This window comes from Bradysia coprophila, chromosome II, assembly GCF_014529535.1.
Source record: "Bradysia coprophila strain Holo2 chromosome II, BU_Bcop_v1, whole genome shotgun sequence".
In the NCBI taxonomy this organism is placed as follows: domain Eukaryota; kingdom Metazoa; phylum Arthropoda; class Insecta; order Diptera; family Sciaridae; genus Bradysia; species Bradysia coprophila.
In genome coordinates, this window is record NC_050735.1 from 4,796,074 (window position 1) to 4,821,334 (window position 25,261).

General features: G+C 36.5%; 2 protein-coding genes across 3 annotated transcripts; both read left to right on the plus strand.

The window, feature by feature from the left end:
- The first annotated feature begins 3,234 nt into the window (after window positions 1–3,234).
- Window positions 3,235–11,418, plus strand: LOC119067977 (transient receptor potential channel pyrexia-like). The gene is made up of 4 exons (XM_037171328.1): window positions 3,235–3,387; window positions 7,796–8,007; window positions 8,193–9,133; window positions 9,248–11,418. Exons 2-4 carry the CDS (start codon window positions 7,895–7,897, stop codon window positions 11,152–11,154), a joined length of 2,961 nt encoding a protein of 986 aa, XP_037027223.1. The 5' UTR covers window positions 3,235–3,387; window positions 7,796–7,894; the 3' UTR covers window positions 11,155–11,418.
- A 5,439-nt stretch (window positions 11,419–16,857) lies between these two features.
- On the plus strand, window positions 16,858–21,283 carry LOC119067968 (transient receptor potential channel pyrexia-like). Of its 2 annotated transcripts, XM_037171315.1 has the most exons (5): window positions 16,858–17,355; window positions 17,734–18,049; window positions 18,135–18,679; window positions 18,769–19,161; window positions 19,251–21,283. In XM_037171315.1, exons 2-5 carry the CDS (start codon window positions 17,919–17,921, stop codon window positions 21,146–21,148), a joined length of 2,967 nt encoding a protein of 988 aa, XP_037027210.1. In that variant the 5' UTR covers window positions 16,858–17,355; window positions 17,734–17,918; the 3' UTR covers window positions 21,149–21,283. The 2 variants fall into 2 exon arrangements, with proteins under 2 accessions (XP_037027210.1, XP_037027201.1); XM_037171306.1 differs by having other exon boundaries at window positions 16,858–18,049.
- Window positions 21,284–25,261: the final 3,978 nt, after the last annotated feature.

Consider the following 25,261-nt stretch of genomic DNA (forward strand, 5'->3'; position numbering starts at 1 on the left):
CATTTAGAATTCCCCCAAAAACCGTAGAACGCATATGATTTCAGAATTATCGACATTGTCGTCCCTGACGAGTCCCCCAATGTGCTGTTTCCACATAGATTTCACGGGAATTTTATGTAAGTGAACTAGTTAGTTTTGAAATCAGCGGGACGAAACGGTGTCTTTAGGTACTTTAGGAATGGAATGACGTGACTTGGACAATCGTGTAATTTTGATGTTAATTTTTGAAAAAAGAAAAAAGAAATTTCGCAATTTCTTCGTTTTTGACCTTGACTCAAGATTTGTTCCTTGTTTGTCTCCTAGAGTGTTTTTTGCTTTTTGTCGGTTCCTTTAGTGTGACAACTTTGTGCTGTTCGGAGTTTACAAGAACTCGTCGAAGTGCGAAGTTCGAGTGGTTGTAACAGGATGCGAATTCGAGTTTCTCATTTAAGTGTTCTTGCAACCTTCGGGTGGCAAGTAAAAGACTGTTTTGTTGAAACCAGCATTTGACCGGTGGAATCGTCGCAAAACTACAAATAAACGTGAAATATAGCGGTTAATCATTGTTAATCACCGATTAACCGTTTGGATTCACAAAACTTATGTTTCTGATTAACAGATTAACTGATTAACCATGTTAATCACAAAATAGTGGTTTCCCCCTCGAAGTCCTCCAAGTTAAAGATCGAGTTAATAACCTTAACCTTTTACCGACTTCATCTACGCCAAAAATCAAAAGTTAGCTCAAGCTAACAGCTAAGCGAACGGCGTCCTACTTACCAAAATGCATGCAAGATTTTATTAAAGTCTGTCGAAAATACCTCGATCAAATCAAGTACAATAGAGATACGATAACTATATCCTAATGCCTTGCCGTCTGTGACAAATGAATATTGCTTCTAAATATATGTTCGAATTAGGCATATTGAATGATGCTTGCACCACAATCACACTACGAACAAAACGTTTGCATTCAAAATGCAATTAAAATAAATTTTGAACCACATAACTTCGTCGACAAATCGGTTTGCAATAATTTAAATCCAACGCATTATACCAAGAAAAACAATTAAAACTAACTCATACAATGTCCAAATAAGTTAAATAAATTGTCAAACAGTTCATTACATCACAGTTTAATATTTCAAATATTAATTGTAAAATGCATCACATATACTCTTGCGACCTCTCCACCATCTTCAAAAGGCCTAGCAAAATATAATATGGTCAATGGTCACTCTAAGATCAAAAATCTGATCATAAAAATCATTGAATGAATAAAGCGATAACATTGATTCTACCATATGGAGAAGTCTAGTTGAGTGATGAGGTTTCGATGATGTGTGTCGTCTGTCGCTGTTAACTGGTTTTCAAATGCCCAAAAATACAAACATTTTTATCAGAAAAAGAAGCTTGGGTGTATAATTACGGCAAGGATTTAATAATGTTAATCGTTTTGCCGAAAAATTTTTATTACAAAATATCGACGGCTGTGGTATTGGTTCGAGTATTGTGTTAGTTACGGTAGTGGCGATGTGATGTACCTCCCCTAAATCATTTATGATCATTAGGACTTAGTCGGTGTTTTCTAGTTCTTCTTCCTTGACAATTAGCGAGACTGCAATGAGCAATATTTGCTCTGTATTCCCTTACCTTCTAACGACCTTCGCTCACAGTTTTCATCTTCTCGAGTCGGTTACCCTTCAGTTCAAAATGGACCGTTAAAATACTGATTGTCTTAAGCGTGAATATTTACCGACGATAGACATGTCACTACTATATCTACTTACTATGAGTCTATTACTTCCTTTGTTCGGAGTATCGGGCTCAGATCTTTTTTCATTAGTTTTGAATATAAGAGTTATATCGCCAAATCTTCAGTTTACCGTTTGATCATATTGTTTTTCCAAACTCCTGTCGCGTAGCAAATATTGGTCCAATTGAAAAACTAATTACTTTTCCGGAGTCCTGAGGTGATTTGCTATACGCTAACATTTTATTTGACTAAAATCCTCCGAGAAAGATTTAATAATTAAACGACACATATTCGCGACATAGCGAAGCATTTTTCTATTGATAAGGTAAAATAATAGTCGACGATAAAAAAGGATTGCCGTAGTATCGTTCCAGATGCTGTTCCAGTTGGGCCCTCAGAAAGAAGGAAAAAATCTACATTTTGGCACCAAATTTTTTTCCGGACTTCTGTAGGCTTGCAGCACAAAAGTACTGGGTTTATTTATATGTGCAACGATAGTGGGTGAGGCCAGTTATAACATCCTATACTCAGTTCCGTGGAACATCGAAGCTGCAGAGAAGGCGGACTCTCTGAACATTCACTATGTTTTCAGTCATAACTCTCGTTGATCTACTAGCACCAAGCGGTGCGTATACTCTACCTGTAGGTCTTTCCAAGGCCGACATTCGTACAACATTACAACAATTGAAACTAATTTTTTCTTGAGCAATTGCCGAAAAACTGTCTTCCGCACCCTCTGACATGTCTTTACTTTTGAACGCTTTTCACAGAAAACAACTTTTTTTTTAGAAAAAGTGAAAGATACGTGTTTCCTAGAATTGAAAGATGAATCCAACGAGCTATCACTCATTAAAATCGGAGACCGCTTGTTTCCCAATCAAAAAGACGAAATCTACTACTTCCCCGCTCAGTTGGTCATCACCACAGATATCAGATGACACAGTTCTACATAAATGATCTTCGGTCGTCTGTAAAAGGTTAAGGAAATTGGTTTTACATGACGTCAAAATATTTACGTAAAAAACCGACAAAAAATAATTTATGAAAGAAGAGCAATCCGGCATAACATGTGTACAATGTGGACAATGTGATTGCCATTCAAATCCGATAATAAACAGCATGAGAATTAACTTTTATATATTGTTATCAACATCATAACTACATCGGCATCTCATTATATCTAATGCCGTTCATTAGATAGAGTTATAATTTTTATGGATGGGTACATATATCTTTGCATATATATCACAGCTTCTCTTCAACAACACACTACAATCATTCGTCATCTCATTTTATCGTTTTAACACAATATGAAACCACAGATATTTTCATTATATACTCTACTATCTATCGGATGAGGGTGTATGAAAACGTTATCATCTCAAATCGTCTTTACAACTTTGCATGAATTGAATACCATATTGCTAATGTGTGTCGACCCGAGGTACATGCATACCTGAAATCGTTTAAACATTTCGTTAATTTGAATGATTTTTTCGTGAACAAACTTTTTTTTAGTTGGTTTAAAGCCATCGCGGAGTTTAGATCACAATTCTGAGTTGTGATAAAACTAGTTGTACGAAGTCGGAACCGGTATATGTAATATTGAATTTCGATGATTTGATGATCGCAAAAAAATGAATTTTTAAAGAGTTGAGTGATTGATTTGAGAATTGTCTATAATAAACACAAACGTTAGATCTTTAGTGGTACTTGCAAGGTGTAATTAGTAACATGAAGAGAATTCTTTTTTTGTATCGCAAATTGTTTTTGTGTAGATCAAGTGCGAAGGAATTTTGTTTTGACGACTTGGTGATCAAAGATCTAACAAATCATTTTGCCCTTCCACTGTATTAAAGTGTATACAAGTTTCAGAAAGGTCATTCCCCATATCGGAATTTAAAAAAAAAAAACTTTTTTTTGTAAAAAAAAGTTCAAGACGGACATTTTACGACTTAAATAGAAGTGAGTCTCTGAATTGTGATTCCTTGTTTTCGATGTGAAGAACCTGTTTCAAGCCCAAAATCTCTTATCATAACCTGAAGTCGTAGTATTCTCTTCTTTTTTTCGGTAAATCTGTAGTAAAAATAAATTAATTTCGTTCTGAATTTGTCGAATGACGCATTCGTTTCTTTCAAAAATCAATAAAACCATAAATAATCCCTAATAATATTGGTTACACGAGTCAAAGAAATGTTTCTTTAAATCTTTTTGGATCGGATTTCATCATCTAAAATATAAAGTTTATTGTCTTTGAGTCTCGGTTTAAAAATAGAATAGTTTAAAAACTGTATAGTGAAAGAACACTTTCGTCCTGTATAACAGTGTAAGATGATACGATAGTGAAAATTTGGTTTTGTCAACTTTATTTGCACAAGACGAATATAAAATTGTGATTAAATCTACTACTGGACTTCCAGGAATAATTATAAGGCTTGTATGTACTTAGTCCAGTCACTGGACTCCAGTGGGGTTCTTTTTTATTATGTCGGCAAAATGTCACCTTTCGTTCTAGATTAAAATATCATTTTTCGCCTTTTCACTGGAGCAAATGATGTAAATGGCTTGTCCATAATTTTCACAAAAGAAGTCACATTTTCAAAATTTGCAAGGCTTTTTCGAAAATTTCTCAAATTTCAGAAAAATTCTCAGAAAGTTCGAAAAATTCCGAAAAAATTCTAAAAAATATTTTCGATATTTTTCGGAACTTTTTCTGAGTTTTCAGAATTAAACTTGTCAAAAATAAGCCCTGAATAAGTCCAAACTATAAATTTAGCCGCTGATGCGAGGGCTTTTTTTGGGAATTTAAATCTAAAAATCCAATAAAATTTTGAAAATTCAGAAATGTAGGAATTGTAAGAGAGTTTTCAGAGTTTTATGGAATTTTTAAGAATTAAACTCCTAAAATAGGCACCGGCGATGGCTTTTGAGAAAAGTCCTCGCCTGCCAAACGTTTTGCACTACAGAACAACCGTTTTCTCGATAATGTGATGTTAATTTCTTTGTCTTTAATTCAGTTTTTATGGAAAAAGTTTTCCAGTTGCACTGTGAATTTATAAGCTATAAATCGTTTTAACTATTGTTGCGCGATCGGTTGCTTCATTTACCATTACCATTCCAAAAACCGAAATTTATTTCAATCGACCTGATTTTATGAAAAAATGAAACTCCTTTTGTACCAGAACATTTCAATAGTTATTTGTTCACCGAAGAAAAAAGTTAGAAATTTAATTTTAATTTCGAAGGTGTTGTCACAACCCACCAGAGAAATAGTTATTTGTTCAGCGAGGGGAGAAAAGTTGGAAATTGCATTTCGAGGGTGTTATTGCCACATAGTCTAGAAGTTAACGACCAACGTTTACAACTCAATTTTTGACTTTACTCATTCTCAAACTTATTGTACAACGTGCTATAAGGGGAGCTTTATTCCTTATTGACTAACTGTGGATTTACATAGCAACGTAAAAGTGACAGATGCAAAAATTTTCTCATACGGCAACTCGAAATTTCATTCATAATTTTAATTTTATGAATGAAATTTCGGGTTGCAGTATTTAAAAAACATTGCATCTGTCACTTTTACGTTGCTATGTAAATCCACGGTAACAACAAAAGCTCTCCTTAAAGCGCATTGAACAATAAGTTTGTGAATGAGAAAAATCAAACACTAAGTTGTAAACGTTGGTCGTTAATTTCTACACTAACAGTATAGCTAGGACCACAAGTCACCAGAAAAAAATGCAATTTTAAACTATTTTCTCGAGGTAATCACCACGTTTTTCACAACAAAGGCTTCTGAAGTTTCAGGGGAGGGTAGAAAATGACTATTAATGACTATTTTCTGCGCTGTGAAAATGAAATTTCCTATTTTTTCCCGAGATCAACACGACGTTTTTCACAATCAGGGCTTCCAAAGTTTCAGCTTTTATCCTTGCCTGCGCTGTATAAATTAATTTCTCGTGTCGGCTGCACCTCGGATCAACAAAATTCCCACGAAAACTCAACTTCTATTCGAAAAATTCTTTATCGATGATCATTTCGATTTTCTATATCTATCATTGAGATATGCATGAGCCTAAAATTTTCTTTATGGGAAAGGTCTGTTTGTGACATAACTCTCCTCATTTCTGAACAACATTTCGACCAACATTTCCAGAGACATTTCCTATTTTCTACTTTTTCACTTCGAAATAAAAATTGAATTTCTTCCCATTTCCTCCCATTTCTGTTACTCAATGGCTTACATATGTCCTTGTCTTGGCATTTCTTCTCCATAATTCCTTATCGAATCATTGAAACCACTTCGATTGAATGTGAGCAAACGTAAATGGACAACATGTTTTGCTTTATAACCATACACGAGTTGGCATAAATTTAAGAAATATTATCACCTTTACCTACATATTTGCCAAAAATTTACCCGAAATTAGCATTCACTTATACACACATTTCCCTATTATATTATCTGTATAACCGGTGTTAATCGATTCAGTCATCCAAAAACGGAAGAATTCATAAATTCATATTGACTTCGTTTTGTAACGGTTACTGTAATTAAGCTTATATCCATTTAAACAATCGATTGATTAATTTTTATTTGTATATTTACTGTGAGCAAATAGAACACTGGCTAGCGTTAAAGGTGATTTTGTGACCATCATAGATCAATATTATTTATTAAGTGCGCTCTTTACAAATTTAAACAAAACTCTTTACAAATGAATTTGGTCAAATGTTCGACATTTTATGGCAAATTGAAAACTAAAATCGTTTAACGTTCGTCTAATAATGAAATTACATTTTTTTTTTCGATGTTGATTGTATTGATCTATCATTTACGTTTCTCCCACGCTTTTGACAATGGACTTTAATAACATTGTTTGATGCAGCATCAAAATATAACACACCAGCTACTTCACGATCTTCGTTCAGTGTATAATAACGTTCCCACATTGTACTTAATACCAGAAAAAAAAAACTTTTGTCGATTACAAAAATATCAGTGACATGTCGTGTGCATTACACACATAATGTGAAAGCAAAGATGAGGCTACCGGTGCCGGTGGCGCTAATATTTTACAAAATGAGTTATGTGATGGTTATGTAGTTATAGTAGAAATACTTCTAATTACTCCTTGTGAGACAAGCGACGCAACTAATTATATCACAGTTAACGTTTCACCGACGGGAGGCATATCACTAGAAAATTCGAATTGATATTCGGGAATAGAAGTTACCTCTTTTGATCTTCAATATTTTGTCATCCATTTGATCTGTATAGAGCAGAGAGAACCCAAATGGCTTGACTATGAATTCGAAGTTTCTAGAGTAACTCCTTGTGATCTATCAGCCTTCGAGGGAACTATCAATTCTCGGGGAACTACAAGTATTCTGAAATAGAAGTGATATGAGAATCCTAAGTACTTGCGAATTTTTTCCCGGTATATCGATTAATTCACGATTCGAATGTCACAGATTCGTTTTCAGTGTCAGACATGTTCATTGGGTTTTTCCTAATCGTCTAGTCTATGCTGCTAGTTAACAATAGTCAGCTCTAGCACTAGTCAACATATTTCTAATGCGTCACAATCGTGATACTAAAAAATATCAATTACAAGCGACACCGATGTTCTAATAGGTCAATCATACGATTTACAATTCACAATTGTAAAATCTCTCTAAAATATAAGTATGCACAACAGGCTCATTTGTGGCTTAGGTGTTTGGAAAACATCATCTTTCCTGCCCATCTTATCCTATGAATGCTTAAGATAAAGAGAAATTAATCCTCGATAATTATGGCTCGAATGCATGAGTTTTTCTAGACTGCTACTACCCTCGAATCCTTCGATTGCAATAAAAGAGTGGATGAAAGGGAAAGATCTTCAATTTGGGATACTGGAAAGCTCTTGTCACTTGGCACCTTTCATGTCTTATAGACTTTGTCTATAAGGCACTGTTGTCTATCAATAAGTTCCACTAAAAGATCTAGCTGGTTTTGTGAAGTAAAATCTACGAATGTAGTGTAACAAATGGTTTGAATGGTTATGGATGTTGCAGATTTATTAGTTTAATTTAAAAAAAATTGAAACGAGTGCCAATGCTTCTGGTTGTGATTAATAATAATAATTGAAAGTGGAAACGTAAAGTGATATTGCAATGGAGAATTTAGGATATAAGGAAGGTTCAGCAAAGCCAAGGCGACCCCGTCTGCAACGACGAATTAGTAAAATTGATCGCGATGATTTGCCGCTATCATCAGTTCAATCCAGGTACATAGATTTCTAAAAACATTTCAAGCCTGTACAACAGCATGTACTTTGCCATACAATTTCGATTTTATTTGTTCGATTATCTTGTAAAGAAAAACTTCCAAATCAACCGAACTTTGGCGAGACGTAGTTCGGATGTAGTGGAAGTTTTAGAAACACAAACTAAAGTCAAATAATTTTCCAAGGTACAAAAACGCATCACCAAAATTAATGGTTCGATGGCGTACCGATCCGAATGCTATGCTGGAACAGCAATTTCCCCCCGACGGTTTCGAGTACATGGAATGTGGTCCTTCGCCTCCAGCTGAAAATGTTCCGATCAACATGTACGACAAGTTCGAAGAATCGGTATCCGATTTGAATGTTCAAGTGTGCAAAGAGACGATTCGGAATAGCTTAGTCGAACAGATGAAGGCGTGTGGTGGCCGAACAAAACTGCTGGATGATATCGAACATGGACAAATTCTGTCCACGAATGTGGTCAGTCGATTCGAGAATGCCATTAAATTGGAGAAGAACATTGCATTTCTGTGGTCGTGCTTCTTTAAGCGATGGGATTTATTGGATGGATTATTGAATGTTGGAGCTGATGCAACGTTCTACGATGCAAATGGAATATCTGGGTTACATCTGGCTGCATATTCGGGATGTGTAACGTGCACAAGTTTACTTATTGCGAAAGATATCGACGTTAATTTACAACCAAAATCGTACACTCCATTACACTTCGCGGCGTTTAACAATTCAACTGAAACGGCCAGAATGCTAATCAACAATGGTGCGTCCATACAGACGTGTACAGTAAAACAAAATTGTGATGAATCATTACTGCACTGTGCTGTTCGTGCGAATGCCGTTCAATGCATTCAACTGTTTATTCAAGAAGGAGCCGACGTTAATTCATTGAAACCGAATGGAACAAATCCCATACACTTGGCTGCTGATTTAGGGCTGTCCCAGAGTTTAAAGGCATTACTGGATGCGCCAAAGGTAGATCCGAATATTCGGATTTGCATTCGAGAAAAAGAGTCCACGGCATTACATCTAGCTGCAGATGAAGGCAATGCGGAATGTGTGAACTTATTGCTAGCCAAGGGTGCCGACGCTAAACTGAAAAACCATAGAGGTAAGTTCGTAACACACTCTGATACAAGTAAAGTTGACTTTTTTTAACCCATACTTGATGTCTGACCGCTGGTACATTTTATCCTAACTTCAACAAATGACTTTGCCATTCCAGGCTTTACACCCTTACACTTAGCAGCACGAACGTCCAGTTTGGAATGCGTCGAATCTCTTCTTCGAAACGGAAACGCTAATCCAAACAGTGAAGATTTCGATCAAAGGACACCACTGCACGCTGCTGTTGGAAAATCTGATTACTCTTTTGATATATTGGAGACCCTCATTGCTTGGGGTGCAAACATAAATCACAAAGATGTGTTTGGCTTTACCGCATTACATTTAGCCGCTCTGGATGGTTTAGCACATTGTGTGGAAATGTTGATCTTCCATGGCGCCGATGTGACAACCAAATCTCGGAAAGGAACAAGTGCATTGAATGTCATCACTCGTAAAACTCCACAATCGCTGGCTATGATTCATCATAAATTGGACGCAGCAATTTCACTTCATGAGTCACAAGATACATCCACGCGTGAAGTCGAATTGGAACTGGACTTTAGACAATTGATGCAACATTGTCATCCTAGAGAAATTTCCTTCCTGCACACATTCATTGACGAAGGGCAAAAAGAATTCCTGGAACATCCGCTATGTTCTGCGTTTCTTTACATCAAATGGGGAAAAATTCGGAAATTCTTCATTGTACGCTTACTGTTTTGCTTCATAACGGTGCTGTTTCTCTCGTTGTATGTGCTCACCGCATTGGCACACAGCTGCTACAACGGATCAAAGGACATGAATGAAACGCTTAAAGATCAAGAATTGTGCCAAAAGCAGTCCATTCTCGGCGACATGTTGAGGAAAAATCCGTTCGTCATCGAAATGCAGTGGTGGGTTCTGGTTGTGATCATTATGGTGGAGATTATTCGAAAACTGTACGGATTGACGGGGTATTCGTCAGTGAAGCATTATGTGACGCAAATTGAAAATATCATTGAATGGTTCGTCATCATCAGCGTCTTTCTTACTTCATACATCTACAACAATCGAACGGATACGTGGCAAAATCACATAGCTGCCTTTGCTGTCCTCCTGGGTTGGACGAATTTGATGTTGATGATCGGTCAACTTCCCGTTTTCGGTGTGTATGTGTCGATGTATACGAAGGTACAAGTGGAATTTGGGAAGCTATTTATGGCCTATTCTTGCATGCTCATTGGATTCACCATCAGTTTCTGCGTCATATTTCCCGATTCACCAGTGTTTTCCAATCCATTCATGGGATTTATAACCGTTCTAGTTTTGATGATCGGGGAACAGGATTTATCTCTGCTAACAAATGAACCCGACGGAACTGACCCTCCAGTGTTACTAGAGATCAGTGCGCAGATCACATTCGTTTTGTTTTTACTGTTCGTCACTGTTATCCTGATGAATCTTCTCGTTGGTATCGCAGTCAACGATATTCAAGCATTGAAAAAAACCGCCGAACTATCAAAGTTGGTACGACAAACTGAACTGATTCTTTACATCGAGTCAGCTCTCTTCAAAAAATACCTACCGGCCTGGCTGCGGAAAATCTTACATAACACAGCTCTCGTGTCACCGCAAGCATATCGGGCAGTTTTGTGCTTGAAACCGCTAAATCCCGGAGAGAAACGTTTACCTAAAGACATACTCATGCGAGCGTACAACGTGGCCAAAGAACGTAAATTGGCTGAGAACACCAGTTCATCATCGGATCTACAAGATCCGTTGAGTCATTCGGAGAAATTCAAAGACAACAACAATGTCAAGGCATTACCAGCGCCTGATTCGGATTCAGCTTTGGACACGGTCAGTTTGTGTGCGTTAACGTCTAAGATGGAAGACAATGCCGAACGGCTTGATTCGCTGACGAAAGAGATACGAGAATTAAAATCGGCTTTGCATCAGAATGATCATGTAATCGATCAGTTGCTACTGTTTTTGGCTAGTCAACAGCAGAAAAACGGTGGTAGTAATAAGAAGAATAGCGCATAAGATTGTGCAACGATTGATTGATTGATTTGATTTGAACTATTCCATCGAATGAGTGAAGTGAAAAGAATATTTCGGCGCACATTTTGAATGTTTGAAAAAATTTTCTTTTCAATTTTGTAATTACAATGTTGGTTTAAAAAAATATTGGATGTGAGTAATGTATACGAGACGATAGAATTTACTGGGAAAAATATAAATAAAAGATTATAAAATCTCGACACATTTACAGAATGTAGAATAATAAAGATAATAATGATGATCAAATAGCAGCTTTTTTATCTGTTGCAGACAAATTTAATTATTCTGAAGTGAAATTCCATATATAAATTTTCGTTTCGTATATTGCCGCTTGCCGTAACATGCTTATCAAAATTGGATGAACGAATTGTCTTTCGTAAGAGCTTTTAAAGCTTTATTGCGAACCATCATGTAATGAAACAGTGCAACGATAGACAAACAGACATAGACTGGCTGATTTTAGCGCGTTATATGGTGGTAAGTATCCGAACGATATGAAAGTTCTCAATTTTCTTCAGATCTTGTTATCAACAAAAACAATAAGAATGGAGAATGAGCTTTGCGTAACATTGTCTTATGTGATAAATTTCATGGCCATTGGCCCTGGTTGCATTTAGATTGGCCAAGAAAAATTTTTACAGGAGAAATTACAAAAAAAATCGCTTTTCCCGTGCAAGGATTTTTAATTTTCGAGATCGTAAAGTGATGATGCATATAACGGTGAATGATTTCTCTGGGATATGAGAGGAAGCCATTACTATTGATGAGGGTTAATAGTTTAAGAATGAAGATTTAAAATGGCATTAAGCATGTTAGAGAACAAGATCTCCATTCAGCCTGTGTAGGTCAGTTACCGTTCCCGACCATGACTCATTTCAACCAAAAATTTCGACTTTCGACTTTCCATCGTATATAACAACTACAAATTTTGAGTTTTGGGTCCGACACTTACTGTTTACTGATTAAATATTCAATTCTTCACGGTGAATGAAGTTAATAAATAAATAGCTGATCCGCTAGCATACCGAAATATTCACTTTGTAGCTTTGTAGGTAACAAACACTAATGTAGTGTTAACGAAATTGATGTCAATGGAGCGTCATTCTACAAACTCTTCATAACTTCCAGCTTTGAATTGGCTCATCACAGAAAAATCGGATTATATCGCTGACAATGACGACGCTCTTGTCGTAGCTGTCAAAACCGGAAGTACGAAACTTCAGTTGATTGTCTTTCATTATTGCGTTTTTCTCAAGACGGCGCTGAAGACGAACTACTTCTAGAAGTATTATGGTCGAAATGCTCTGCAGGATATAAATACAAATTTTATCATATTTCGCAGAGAACTACAAGGAGAGAAAAGTTAAATTCGACATGTTTTCTGATTTGGGGAGTTGTTGTAAATGATTCCACACAAAATTTATTGGAAATCTAAATTATTTATTTTAGTATTTCATTCTTGTTACGAGCGCGTGCCTAACCAACATTCAGAAAATAAAAATCTAGATTCTTATTTTTTCAACGAAATTCATTCAAACCACAACAACTCTCAAATCAGAAAACTTGCCGGATTTCACTTTACTCTCCATGTACGAGTCAACTAGTCAACAAGAAAAAAAAAGTTAGAAAAGGAATCCGATCAACGCACTTCCAGCAAAAGTGCTATTAATGACAACTGCCAAATAGACTACTATTTTGTATGCAATTTTATCCCCACTCTTTTTACAGTGTAAAATTTTGCACTGTCAAGTTTAAGTACCCTATTAATAGTACCGCTTTTGGTTGAAGTGCTTCGATTTATTCAGGTCAAACAGGTCAGGTTCAGTCTGAGGTTTTGTCGATCCACTCCTGGAGTGAAAAAATCAGGTCAAATCGTTTTTGATTCAGGATCGGAATCATGACCAATAAAGTTTTGTCAATGTATTTAAGGTTTTATGCCCAAACATCTTCTCTCCAGGTGTGCGTTAAAGTTAATGAAGTTGACCTGTTCAAAGTTTTAAGTTTATGCAGTAGTACTGCAGTTGATCATGTATGTCTGAGTCTGAGTTAATTCTAGAATAAAATATCAAGGATTGAGGTTTCTTCGACTTCCTATTTTAACATCATAACACGCATGTAAGAGACGAAATTAAAGGTAATTTGAATGAGTCTATAAATCGACACTCAAATATTTGGATTTTTGTTGATTTACGGGCAATCTCAACATTTGCACACAAAATTTCGATAGAAAATACATTTTTTTACCGAAAAATGATGTTAACAGAAGAAGATGTTTGTCTGGACAACATTCTTTACGAGAATTATTTATTGACTTTGCAATTATGATTAATTACGGTTTTATATTGACCCTGTAAATTCTTTAGGAAAATATTTACCAAATTCACTTTGCCTAGTCTGTACAGTTTCAGACCAACATCCTACTTCCCTGTCATATGCTGTGTAAAGATAACCTTAAAATGTTGCTACTGTACTTTGTACAGGGTCATCCCTAATATTGCTGTGACTTAACTGTGTATAATATTAATCCAATACCGGAAATCACTCAACTGATTTGTTTATCGCTTTTACGAGCTCCAGAACGTAATCAAAGCCTGAATTAGAGTACAATAGGATATCCAACGAGGAAATTATAATATGAAAAAATATTTCAATACAAACATTCTGATAAAATATATAAAACAAAATTGATTGGAATTAATCTTGAAGAAGCTTTTTTCGTCATATACTAGCAAACAAAAAAAAAACATTGATCATGACTCGACCATGAAAATTATAATCTTTTATGGAACCTACACCATATTCTAATGTATGTACTTATGATAAAATTGTACATAATATCCATTATGTCGTCTAGTAAGTTTTATATACATACAATGTAGTATCTGTATCATACACCGACATGCCTCAATTTCAAATTTAACCAACAATTTGCTAATTTATTTTTCTCACATTATATATATATCAGAGATGGGATATAAATTTGCAATAAAAAAAATTTGGCTTGATGTATGTTACACAATACAATCCACACAATTAAAGTACATAATCAGAGACAGACAAGTTCAAATTGTTAACTGTTACCATTGTTGTTGGATAACGTGCAACTCTTTTTTTTGTATTTTCATGTGCACATTGCACACCCACTTCCGGATGGAAATCCCAATTTATGAGAGTTTTTTTTCCGACTGTGTGAAAAGCGCATAGATGAAATTGACTTTACAATCAGCTAGTCTTGTGATGTAACTGCAAGTAGCCACTCGTTGTAGACAATGTTGAAAATTAACTGCAGCTGCAACAACAACACATCATTTGTCTGTTTAAAACGATTTATATCTTGAAAATCATTAAAATGTTAGCGGATGTACCGCTCGAATGTGCTGCCTTCAAGCAGTCAAGTTCAACACTCAAGTTGAGGTGGCTTTCATTATTATCTCGAGGATTTTCCCACCTCTTGACTACCATCTCAGTCCATTTTGTCATTTTAGACAGAAGTCTAACACACTTTTCCGAGTATGTGTGTTCAATCAGCTGGACTACTGGACCACTACTGGACTACTGAACCACTGGTGTGTATCTACAGTTGGACATCTAGCTCTTCAAAATTGAATTGACTTTTAGCGGTTATATTTCAACGAAATGATGATTGCTGCCCAGCACCCCTTAAGTTTACATGAAATTCATTGATATTATCTGTACACATATTGTGCAGAGCATACTGAGTTCACGCACATGTACTTTTAGACGGTTTTCGTCTACCTTAGTCTCTGCACAAATCCCAAGTGCAAAAGACTTTTCCGGATACATTTCCCAATGAAATTTCTTCGCTGTCTACCAGAACCGCACCCAGATAAATATAACTTTCCGTTTTTGGTTCCCTGTTTGATGCAATTCCACATAAGTGTATAATTTCCGTCGTGGTCAAACCAGGGAATGCAACACAATACGTAGAACTTCCTGTTGATGAGTTATACTCAAATCGATCTTTCGGTGAATGAACAATTCAACAATTTTACCATTTGACCATTTAGATGAATCTGATCATGGCATTTTAAGTGCTTCGTCGTTTTTTTGTGGTCGACAGTCAGACATGGTAACAATGTCGCTGAACGATCGAACAAACTCTTCACTAAATCCAGTTTGGTGCCAGATTACTTAAAGCCGAATCGCTTGCAGACTTTTCGTAACGATTTTTCGCATGGTACCTCATGAATGCGTCGTGGAGTTCGATTGTTGCATCAACAACGTTGTTTTCTTGGAACACAATTTAAACTCAAAACTTTCGCGGCAGACCTCAAGCCTTACAAATTGGTAGAAGTTTTTTCTTACCTGAATTTTTTTGATTGGTAACTTAGGACATTTCGATTGCCATTATTTGGATATGATGATTCAGCTGTTAGAGGAACTATGTGAAATAGAACCAAAATTATTCTTTTGTTTTGTTTTTTTTTTTTACTTTGTTTTGAGGTGTGTGAACACTTGTCCTCGTTGGAGGGTAAACTGATTTTTCTCTTATATTCCATTTACTAATTTCTCTGTATTTACACGGTCTTTTGATTTATGCCTAGAAAAAATGATAGACAGTTTGATAAATCAACAAGTGACCAAAGAACCTTCAATCTACGCCAGTGCAGCATCCAAAATTGAACATAATGTATAATACTGAGCGTAATTATAATACTGTGAATACTGGTCGAAATCTGACTTAAGTTTAAGTGATAAGGTATCATGGTTTACGGACGGTTCACGCAATAACATGACCGGCTCTGGAATTTTCTGCCCAACTATGGGAATAGAACTGTCCATTCCACTAGGTATTTATGTATGCTAGTCAAGGAGCAATTAAAGCTATAAAAGGATATAAATTCTCGTCTGCAATAGTACTTGAATGTCGTGACACCATTCAAAGATTGTCGAAATCCATTCAAGTCTCACTTACTTGGGTCCCTGGTCACTCAAGAATTACCGGTAACGAAAAAGCAGATGAACTAGCACTCATTTTACCGGTCCCGAACCAGCGACCGCAGTATCACTTTCTACTCTCCAACGAATAACGTCGAACTGGAAAGCTCAAAAGTTCAAGAAATATTGGAATTCTTTGACCACTGCGCGACAAGCCAGAAACTCAATCAAAATAAACAACAAAAACGCTAAGTATTTCTTATCGCTCAACAGATCTAATATAAAAAGACTCACAAGCGTTCTAACAGGTCATAACACCTTGAAAAAACATCTTCACACGATAAGTATATCGACTGTCATTGTCCAGCGTATATCAAACCAATGACATCACATCTAGGCTCGTATACAATCAATTACAAATCAATTTGGAGTATTGCTCCAACAGAAATCCTTAAATTCATAAACAAGTCTAAGAGAATTTAAGTAACTGTAGAAAAGCACAGGCCCATCTGAGGCTTAGGTGCAGGTTATTTTCCGCCCAATTCTTCTATCTATCTATCTATCTATCTATCTATCTAATACTGAGTATGGAAAGTTTTTTTTTATTGAACGGAAAAAAGCTCAACGAGACATGAACGACTTATTTTACTGAGAAAACACAGTAGTGAGTGAACGTATAATGATAGTGATTTTGTGCTATTCTATTATATGGAAATAAATTTGCGTGTGCAATTTTATTCGACGTGTACACCGTACACCACATCCATTGTAGTTTCGTTAGTCACACAATCAATGATAAAAACAAAATAAACAAAATACGACTCATCGTCTCTCGCGAAAAACACAAGAGGGTTTTTCATCTTGTGCTTTTTCTTTCATTCAAATCTCGTTAAAGCCGACCGATCTGAATAGATTAACGGGATATGTACATACGTATCGTATACAATAACCATTCACATGAATAGCAGTTTAAATAGAGTATTTTCGTTGTGATTAAATTTGATTTGGTTCAACTTCGTTGCGATACGGTTTTATACCAGTAGCTTGACCAGTAGTTGATTTGAAGCCGTCGGATAGTTTAGATCTGTTCGAAACAGCACATTCAAGTGATTCGAATGGCGATTATTCCATTGCGTTCGGAAAGAATGCGTTAAAAACAAAGAAAACAATGGTGAAAATTTAAAGTTTCGAAGTTCTACACAAATTTTAATCGATTTAAGTACGCGACATGTCTATCGTTGATATCAAAAACAGATTATCTTCGTCTAAGTGCACAATCATATTGTATGACTAGACTATTGAGCAAATTCGGTTTTATAATAATCTGAGGATTTTATTTGCGTTTTCAATTTTGCGTTTTTTGATCATGAGATTTGGTTGGTAACATTTAATTCAGCTCATATACGCTGAGGATAATCATCCATTGAACAGTTCTGTTCAATGTTTTTGACCTTTATCCATCTACGAAAAAAATGTTCTGCGTTCCACAACTCTAACAAGAAAATTTAAATTAATTGGTAAGGAAAAAAAGATTGAGAGTTGATTTATGATCATTTGCATTCATGACGGTCTCGTTGGAGCAATGGAATGAACTAACATTTTTCTTGAAAGTTTCGTTCTACTTCTGAGTAGTCCGCAATATTAAAAATCTCATTTGAATAGCAATTGAAGAGTGTGCAGACAATAAGTCAAGGTTGAGACTAGTGCATAATGTTTTATCAAACAAAATAATGGAAATATGACGACGAACGTCACGTCTAGTGTCTAAGAAAATAGACTATACCAAAAAAAACCAGTGATAATGCTTTTGGTGAACAGATAAAATTGAGTTAAAATACAACGAGACGATGAACGCAACAATGGAAAATTTAGGATACAAAGAAAGTTCTGCTAAGCCATTCAAACGGCAACGTGTATCACGAGCGGCAAGTGTTGCAATGTGTGAATCCGATAGCATACCGCTATCTACTCAACAAAGGTATATTAATGAATGTTTAACGAAAACTTTAGGCTCCTTTGTATTCTAAACGATTTACCCTCCCCTCTCCACACCCTAAAAAAAGGTTCAAAACGGCCCAACCGAATATGATGGTGAAATGGAGAAATGACCCCGAAATAATGATTGAGGAACAATATCCATCCGAAGAGTATGAATATATGGAATGCGGTCCATCGCCACCGGCTGAAAGCGTTCCCAGCATGTATGACAGTTTTGATGAGTCGCCGGTGGATTTGAGCGTTCAAATTTGCAATGAAAATCTGCGGACTAATTTAATTGATCAGATGAAAAGTGCGTCGGGACGATCCAAATTACTAGATGACATTGAAAATGGTACCATTACTGCACAAAATGCGAAGAGTTCATTTGAATTTTCCACTAAAGCGGAAAAGAATATTTCGTTTTTGTGGTCGGCCTTTTTAAAGCGTTTGGATTTGTTGAAAGAACTACTTTCGATGGGTGCCGATTTACAATTTTGCGACCCCAACGGAATATCGGCTTTACATTTGGCTGCATTTTCTGGTTGTTTAGCCTGTACGAGTTTCTTGATTGAAAATAAAATTGATGTCAACTTACAATCGAAGACGTATACTCCCCTACATTTTGCAGGTACATATAGCCCTCAGATACTATCTTAGCGTTAAGATTGTCAATCTAATATAGTAAGAGAAATGTTTTCTACAATTTAAATCTTCCAGCATTCGGCAATTCCCCAGAAGCGGCTAGAATGTTAATAAACAACGGTGCATCAATACACACATGCACCTCAAAACAAAATTGTGAAGAGTCGCTACTGCACTGTGCTGTCCGTGCAAATGCCATTGAATGTGTGCAGCTCTTTATTGTAGAAGGAGCCGACGTGAATTCCCTTAAACCGAATGGAACCAATCCCATTCATCTGGCAGCCGATCTTGGACTTTCGAATTGTTTAAAAATTTTACTGGACAGTCCGAATGCTGATCCGAATATCAGGATTTGTATTCGGGAAAAGGAATCGACTGCATTACATTTGGCTGCGGATGAAGGAAATGTGGAATGTGTTAATTTATTGTTGGCTAAGGGAGCAGACGCATCCATGAAAAATCATAGAGGTAAACATTGAGTCTTAAATTCATGATCGAATCAGACAGGACATTGATTATTCGATCACAAAATTTAATTCATTTTTCGCCCAAACCAGGTTTCACAGCACTTCACCTAGCGGCCCGGACTTCGAGCTTGGAGTGCGTCGAATCACTGCTCCGTAATGGAAATGCAGAACCAAACGCTGAAGATTTCGATGAAAGAACTCCACTGCATGCTGCTGTTAGCAAGTCTGATAACGCCTTCGATATCCTAGAGACCCTCATTGCATGGGGAGCTAATGTAAATCACAAAGATATTTTCGGTTTTACCGCTCTGCATTTGGCTGCCTTGGATGGCTTGGCTCATTGTGTGGAAATGTTAATCTTTCATGGAGCGGATGTGTCGACAAAGTCGCGTAAAGGAACGAGTGCATTGAATGTGATCACTCGTAAAACCCCTGCCTCACTGGCTATGATCAATCACAAACTGGACTCGGCTATAACGTTACATCAGTCACAGGACACATCAACAAGAGAGGTGGAATTGGAATTGGACTTTCGCCAGTTACTACAGCATTGTCATCCACGGGAAATTAGTTTTTTGAACACATTTGTGGAGGAAGGTCAGAAGGAATTCCTGGAACATCCACTCTGTTCAGCATTTTTATACATAAAATGGGGAAAGATCCGAAAATATTATATTGCAAGGCTGTTGTTCTGTTTCACAACCGTTTTGTTCTTAACTCTGTACGTCCTAACCGCGTTGGCACACAGCTGTTACAACGGATCAAAGGACATGAACGAAACAATCAAAGACCAGGAACTGTGCCAAAAGCAATCGATTCTTGGTGATATGCTCAGGAAGAATCCATTCGTCATCGAAATGCAGTGGTGGGTTCTGGTTGTGATCATAATAGGAGAGATATTTCGAAAACTGTATGGACTGACCGGATATTCATCATTCAGGCATTATGTGACCCAGATAGAGAATATTATCGAATGGTTCGTCATTGTTAGCGTGTTCCTCACATCGTATATTTACAACAATCGCACAGACATCTGGCAAAATCATATCGCTGCCTTTGCTGTGCTGCTGGGTTGGACAAATTTGATGTTGATGATTGGTCAGTTGCCAATTTTCGGTGTTTATGTGGCTATGTATACGAAAGTGCAAGTGGAATTTGCTAAGCTCTTTATGGCTTATTCATGCATGTTAGTGGGTTTCACGATAAGTTTTTGTGTAATTTTCCCCTCATCACCAGTGTTCTCCAATCCATTGATGGGATTTATAACAGTACTGGTGATGATGATCGGGGAACAAGATCTAACTTTGCTAACCAACGATCCGGATGGCCAGGATCCTCACGTTCTGCTTGAGATCAGTGCGCAAATCACATTCGTTTTGTTTCTACTATTCGTCACTGTTATCCTGATGAATCTTCTCGTTGGAATTGCGGTTAACGATATTCAGGCGTTGAAAAAAACTGCCGAGCTGTCCAAATTGGTTCGACAAACCGAACTGATTCTGTACATCGAATCAGCATTATTCAACCGATATCTACCGACGTGGCTGCGAAAATTACTTCACTATACAGCTCTAGTGTCGCCACAAGCCTATCGAGTCGTACTGTGTGTGAAACCGCTCAATCCTGGCGAGAAACGACTCCCTAAAGACATATTGATGTTAGCTTATCAGGTCGGAAAGCAACGGAAACATTTCGGTAACACAATATCGGCCCGAAATTCAACAGCAACGTCGTACAGCCACAAATTTTCCATCGAAAACAATAATTGCGTTGACAAAGCAAAAGACGTTGATCTGGACACAGCGGGTATCGGTAACATCGGTGCGTTGACAACGAAAATCGAGGAAAATGCGGTGAAAATTGATTCATTGACCGATGAGATACGAGAATTGAAATCAGTGCTAAAACAGAATCATCAGGTCATCGATCAATTGCTGGTATTTATGGCCAATCAGCATAAGAACAGTATTAATAGCTTGAAGAAATAACGAACACTGTGAACATTAAATAAAGACTGGGCAAGTGTTTTATGGCTGATGATTGTTTCGTTGAAATCAGCAGAAGGATAATTTTTGAAATTTAATTTTGTACCGCGGCCACAAACTTTTTGTGCAGATTAAAAACACATTTAATGAAATTGCCGATTTTCTTTTTGAATCGTCTAGTGTTTACCTATAGACCGAGAGTCCACAATATGCATCAGTCCCTCATAAGACATCGGTTTCACACCTGAGCCATATATAATTACAGTAACCCATAACCCATACGATCAACGTTTGCTCCACGACTTTCATTTTCGACAGCCTGAAGCGCTTGGAGGATTGTAACGATGGTAGCCTTTGTGTAGCCCAGTGAAAATGAAAATTGTCGCAAGTTTCAACGGTGCCTGATATGGACGTGGATTCTCGATCTTATTAGCCCTTCGAATCCATATGGAATTTCATATCGATATTGGCTGAAAAAGTTTGGATTAACATTAATTAAGGTAAGTCTAGACTCTAGAGCATCTATATGCAAGCGCTGGTGTTGTTGGACATGATCCCTGTGATGACCCAGTCTACTAGAAATGATAGGATACCGTTATTTTTGTTGTCGAGGCGGGTTAAACTGCCGAGAACGCCAAGATCTTTTAAGAATCTTTCACATTCCACTCGAGAATCTAATGCTTTCTCTGCAGAGAAATCTTCGAGAGTCTTGAAAACTTGGACGCCTACCCGAATATTTTATGATTCGTAATTTCTAGTTTAAAAACGCGCAGATGAATCTCGGTAGCGGGAAAAAGAATATTTAACATTCAAGGTAACGAGTTCAATTACAACTGTTATTCAATTCTTGTTAAGAATTTTCAGTTCGTCTTTTGTCCAGCCAATTTAAATCTTTAATTTCATTTGATGTTAGAAGTCACGAAAGTACGTATATGCCATAAAATATCATATCATTTCGTTCAAAAGCCTTTAAATTATATGAATGAAGAAATATAACTGCGCGACCATATGAGCTCAACATTTTTATATTTATCTGCATTTTGTTTGTATAATGCGCAGAGATTTTTCAGAGATTAGATACAAAATCTTCGAAGCGATACGCAATCATTATCCCATTTAATAAATAATATTTTTGAGCAAAATTCGCAAAATGTAAACATAAATTATAACCTTGTCGTGATGAGACGTTCAACCCAAACAATGAATGCTAAATTTAGGAGCGAAAGGTGTGGCCAGAAGACGAATTCTAATTTACGTTGATTTACATTCTCTCTCGACAAGAACGTAAGTAACTTCTTGTCTACTTAGAACAAACATAGACTTCTTATTGAATCCAATGAAAATATTCCACCTCCATGTATGTGCGATACCTGAAACCTGATTATACCCGAACCTTCGCCTTTGACTAGAAATTCTATTTCGAGATTCACCTGAAACTGAAATGTATCAGTACAGATCAGGTCGGTACCTGAAACCGAGATGTTACGTGACATGATAAATTTCAAGTTCAGCTCAAGCCCGAAGTAAAAACCAATTTAGGTTCAGGTCATAGTTTCGTCGAACCTGAAATATTAAATTCAGATTCAGATCAACAGTTGGTTATGGTCAACCTGAACTTAAACAGGTCAGGTCACTAAACCTAATTATGAATAAATTCGATTCCAAAGCCTCTAGGAAATGTCATTGATTGCAGCGGTTTAGTCGAAAACTGCCAAATAGAGCACCATTTTGTATAGAGTGTTATGATGAAAGAGAAAAAGATATCTTGACAAGTATCCCAGGGCAAGTTAAAATAAACTGGTCTTCTGTCCTCTCGCTCTCAACGTACCACGTTGAAAGAGAAGCAAATACTTTGACAAGTACCCCAAGGCAAGTTATAATAACTAGTTTTCGGTTTTCTCGCTCTGATCATAACAGTTTATTAAACGGTTTTTTACAGTTATATGACACACTGTCAAGTTTCCGTACCCTTTATAGAGTATCACAAAAGCTCAAAGTGCGTTGCTTAGATACTGTTAAGAGACCGTAGGCAGGCAATGACAACTATCAGTTGGGTCTCTTACTTCTTTCGATCTAAGAATTGTCAACAGATCATTGCATAAGTACATTGAATGATGCGAAATTAATTCAACACAGTCGTCGACTTTGACATATGTGATGTGCGTGACTCATTTGAAAGTCGCCGACTGTATGTGAGGTAGCAATTTTGTGATAAAACTAAACTCCTGAGTGTGTTTGCGAGTATTACAAGGCTTTATCAGAATTAATTTCTTACCCATGCATTCTGGTTTATTGACGGCTTGATGCTTAAGTTGTTTATCACAAAGAAATTCACATAAAATTAACCTAAGATATTCTTCATATAATTGAACATTTTCGCAGTAAGCTTCCGCATGGGGTAGGCAATGAAATCTATATTGAAATCTCCGAAGTTCTGGGACATTGTATTGGATAAAAGAAGACTTTACAAAAGAATAATTTATTGAACTTCTTCTCCCAAAGTATAATTTAGACTGACTTATCATAACTAAAACTACTAGGATTACAAATCAATTTGATTGCTTTGGCCGATATCTAACATTCCTCCTCAATCAAATTGATTTGAACGCTCTATCTATAAAAACATCCTCCTCGTTGATATCAATTTCATTCTCCTCCTTAACTTGTATCATCTTGCTCAGTCTTCATTCGAATGGAATCATCTCAACAAACCTCTTCAAACGTTCCCCCTTTCCACAAATTCGGTTTCGCATTCTGTTGCTTCTCATCGTCGATAAGGTCCAATGCTTTTCCCATACGCGCTCTCAATTCTTATTCCTCATTCTCGCACCAAACTCGTCTCACTTGCCCCATCACCATTCAGATTTCTCGTTGGAATGCTGAGATTCTATTTCCTCACTATCTCTCTTGCTTAATCATTCGTTCTCACTTATATCTTGTCTCGTCTATAGATTACTCTAATTCCGTCGAATTTACTCACTTTTGCCTTCGTTCGGTTCAAATTCTGTTGTGAAATATCCATTTCGGTCAAATTCTGTTGCTCAAACTCTGTTGCTCTGGTTTTGCTCAAGTTTTATTGCTCAAACTCTGTTGCTCTGGTTTTGCTCAAGTTCTATTACTCAAATTCTTTTCCGCGTACTCTTCAATTTTCTCTTTCAAACATTTCACCAATGGCTCAAATTCTGTTTCACATTCTGTTGCCAACAATCTTTTTGCTCATCTTCAATGGCTAAATTCTTTAGCTCATCGTAACTTCTCAACTTCTCCTCCTCATTTACACTATATTGCTGTTATCATTAGGTATCTGGTTGTCCATTACCGTTGCCCTTGTCCATACCATAATTTCCTTAGTTGAGTCCAAATCGAAAGATAATCATGTCCTCTATTCTTAATCCGTTTTCATTGCCTAATAGTTCCGTTTTTATTGATCAATTCCCTCCGATATCCGTATGATGTTCTTGTCCAGGCAATAATTCGTCAACATTCTCCTGAGTATTATAGCCAAAATTGTATATCCATTTTCGACCTATTAATTTCCATTTCACCAAAATAATGTCACCAGCCGTACCTGGGCCCATAACCTATTGAAATCTCCCAAGTTCTGGGACATTGTATTGGATAAAAGAAGACTTTACAAAAGAATAATTTATTGAACTTCTTCTCCCAAAGTATAATTTAGACTGACTTATCATAACTAAAACTACTAGGATTACAAATCAATTTGATTGCTTTGACCGATATCTAACAATCTATTACTTTATTTGTTTTAACAATGTTAAATTAACATACAACCAATGTATTAGAAAACGCTATCCGGAGTTACGTTGCTTATCTTTGTCGCAGTTGTCGGAGCTTTTCTTCACTTCCTATCATCACATCTTCGAAATGCAAATCCGTTAAAACATTTCCAATTAAACAATTGATTATGTGTCATCTTGAGTCGCTGCATGAAATAAGTGGAGTGCGCAAAATCATTTAATTTTCAAGTAGCGCAAATTATTATAATAGATTCATTTATAAACTGTACCTTTACGTCTAGTGTGCAAATCCAGATACGTGTGTCAATACAATAACCAAAGCACATAGAAGGTTAGATAATCTGTTTCAAATTGAATA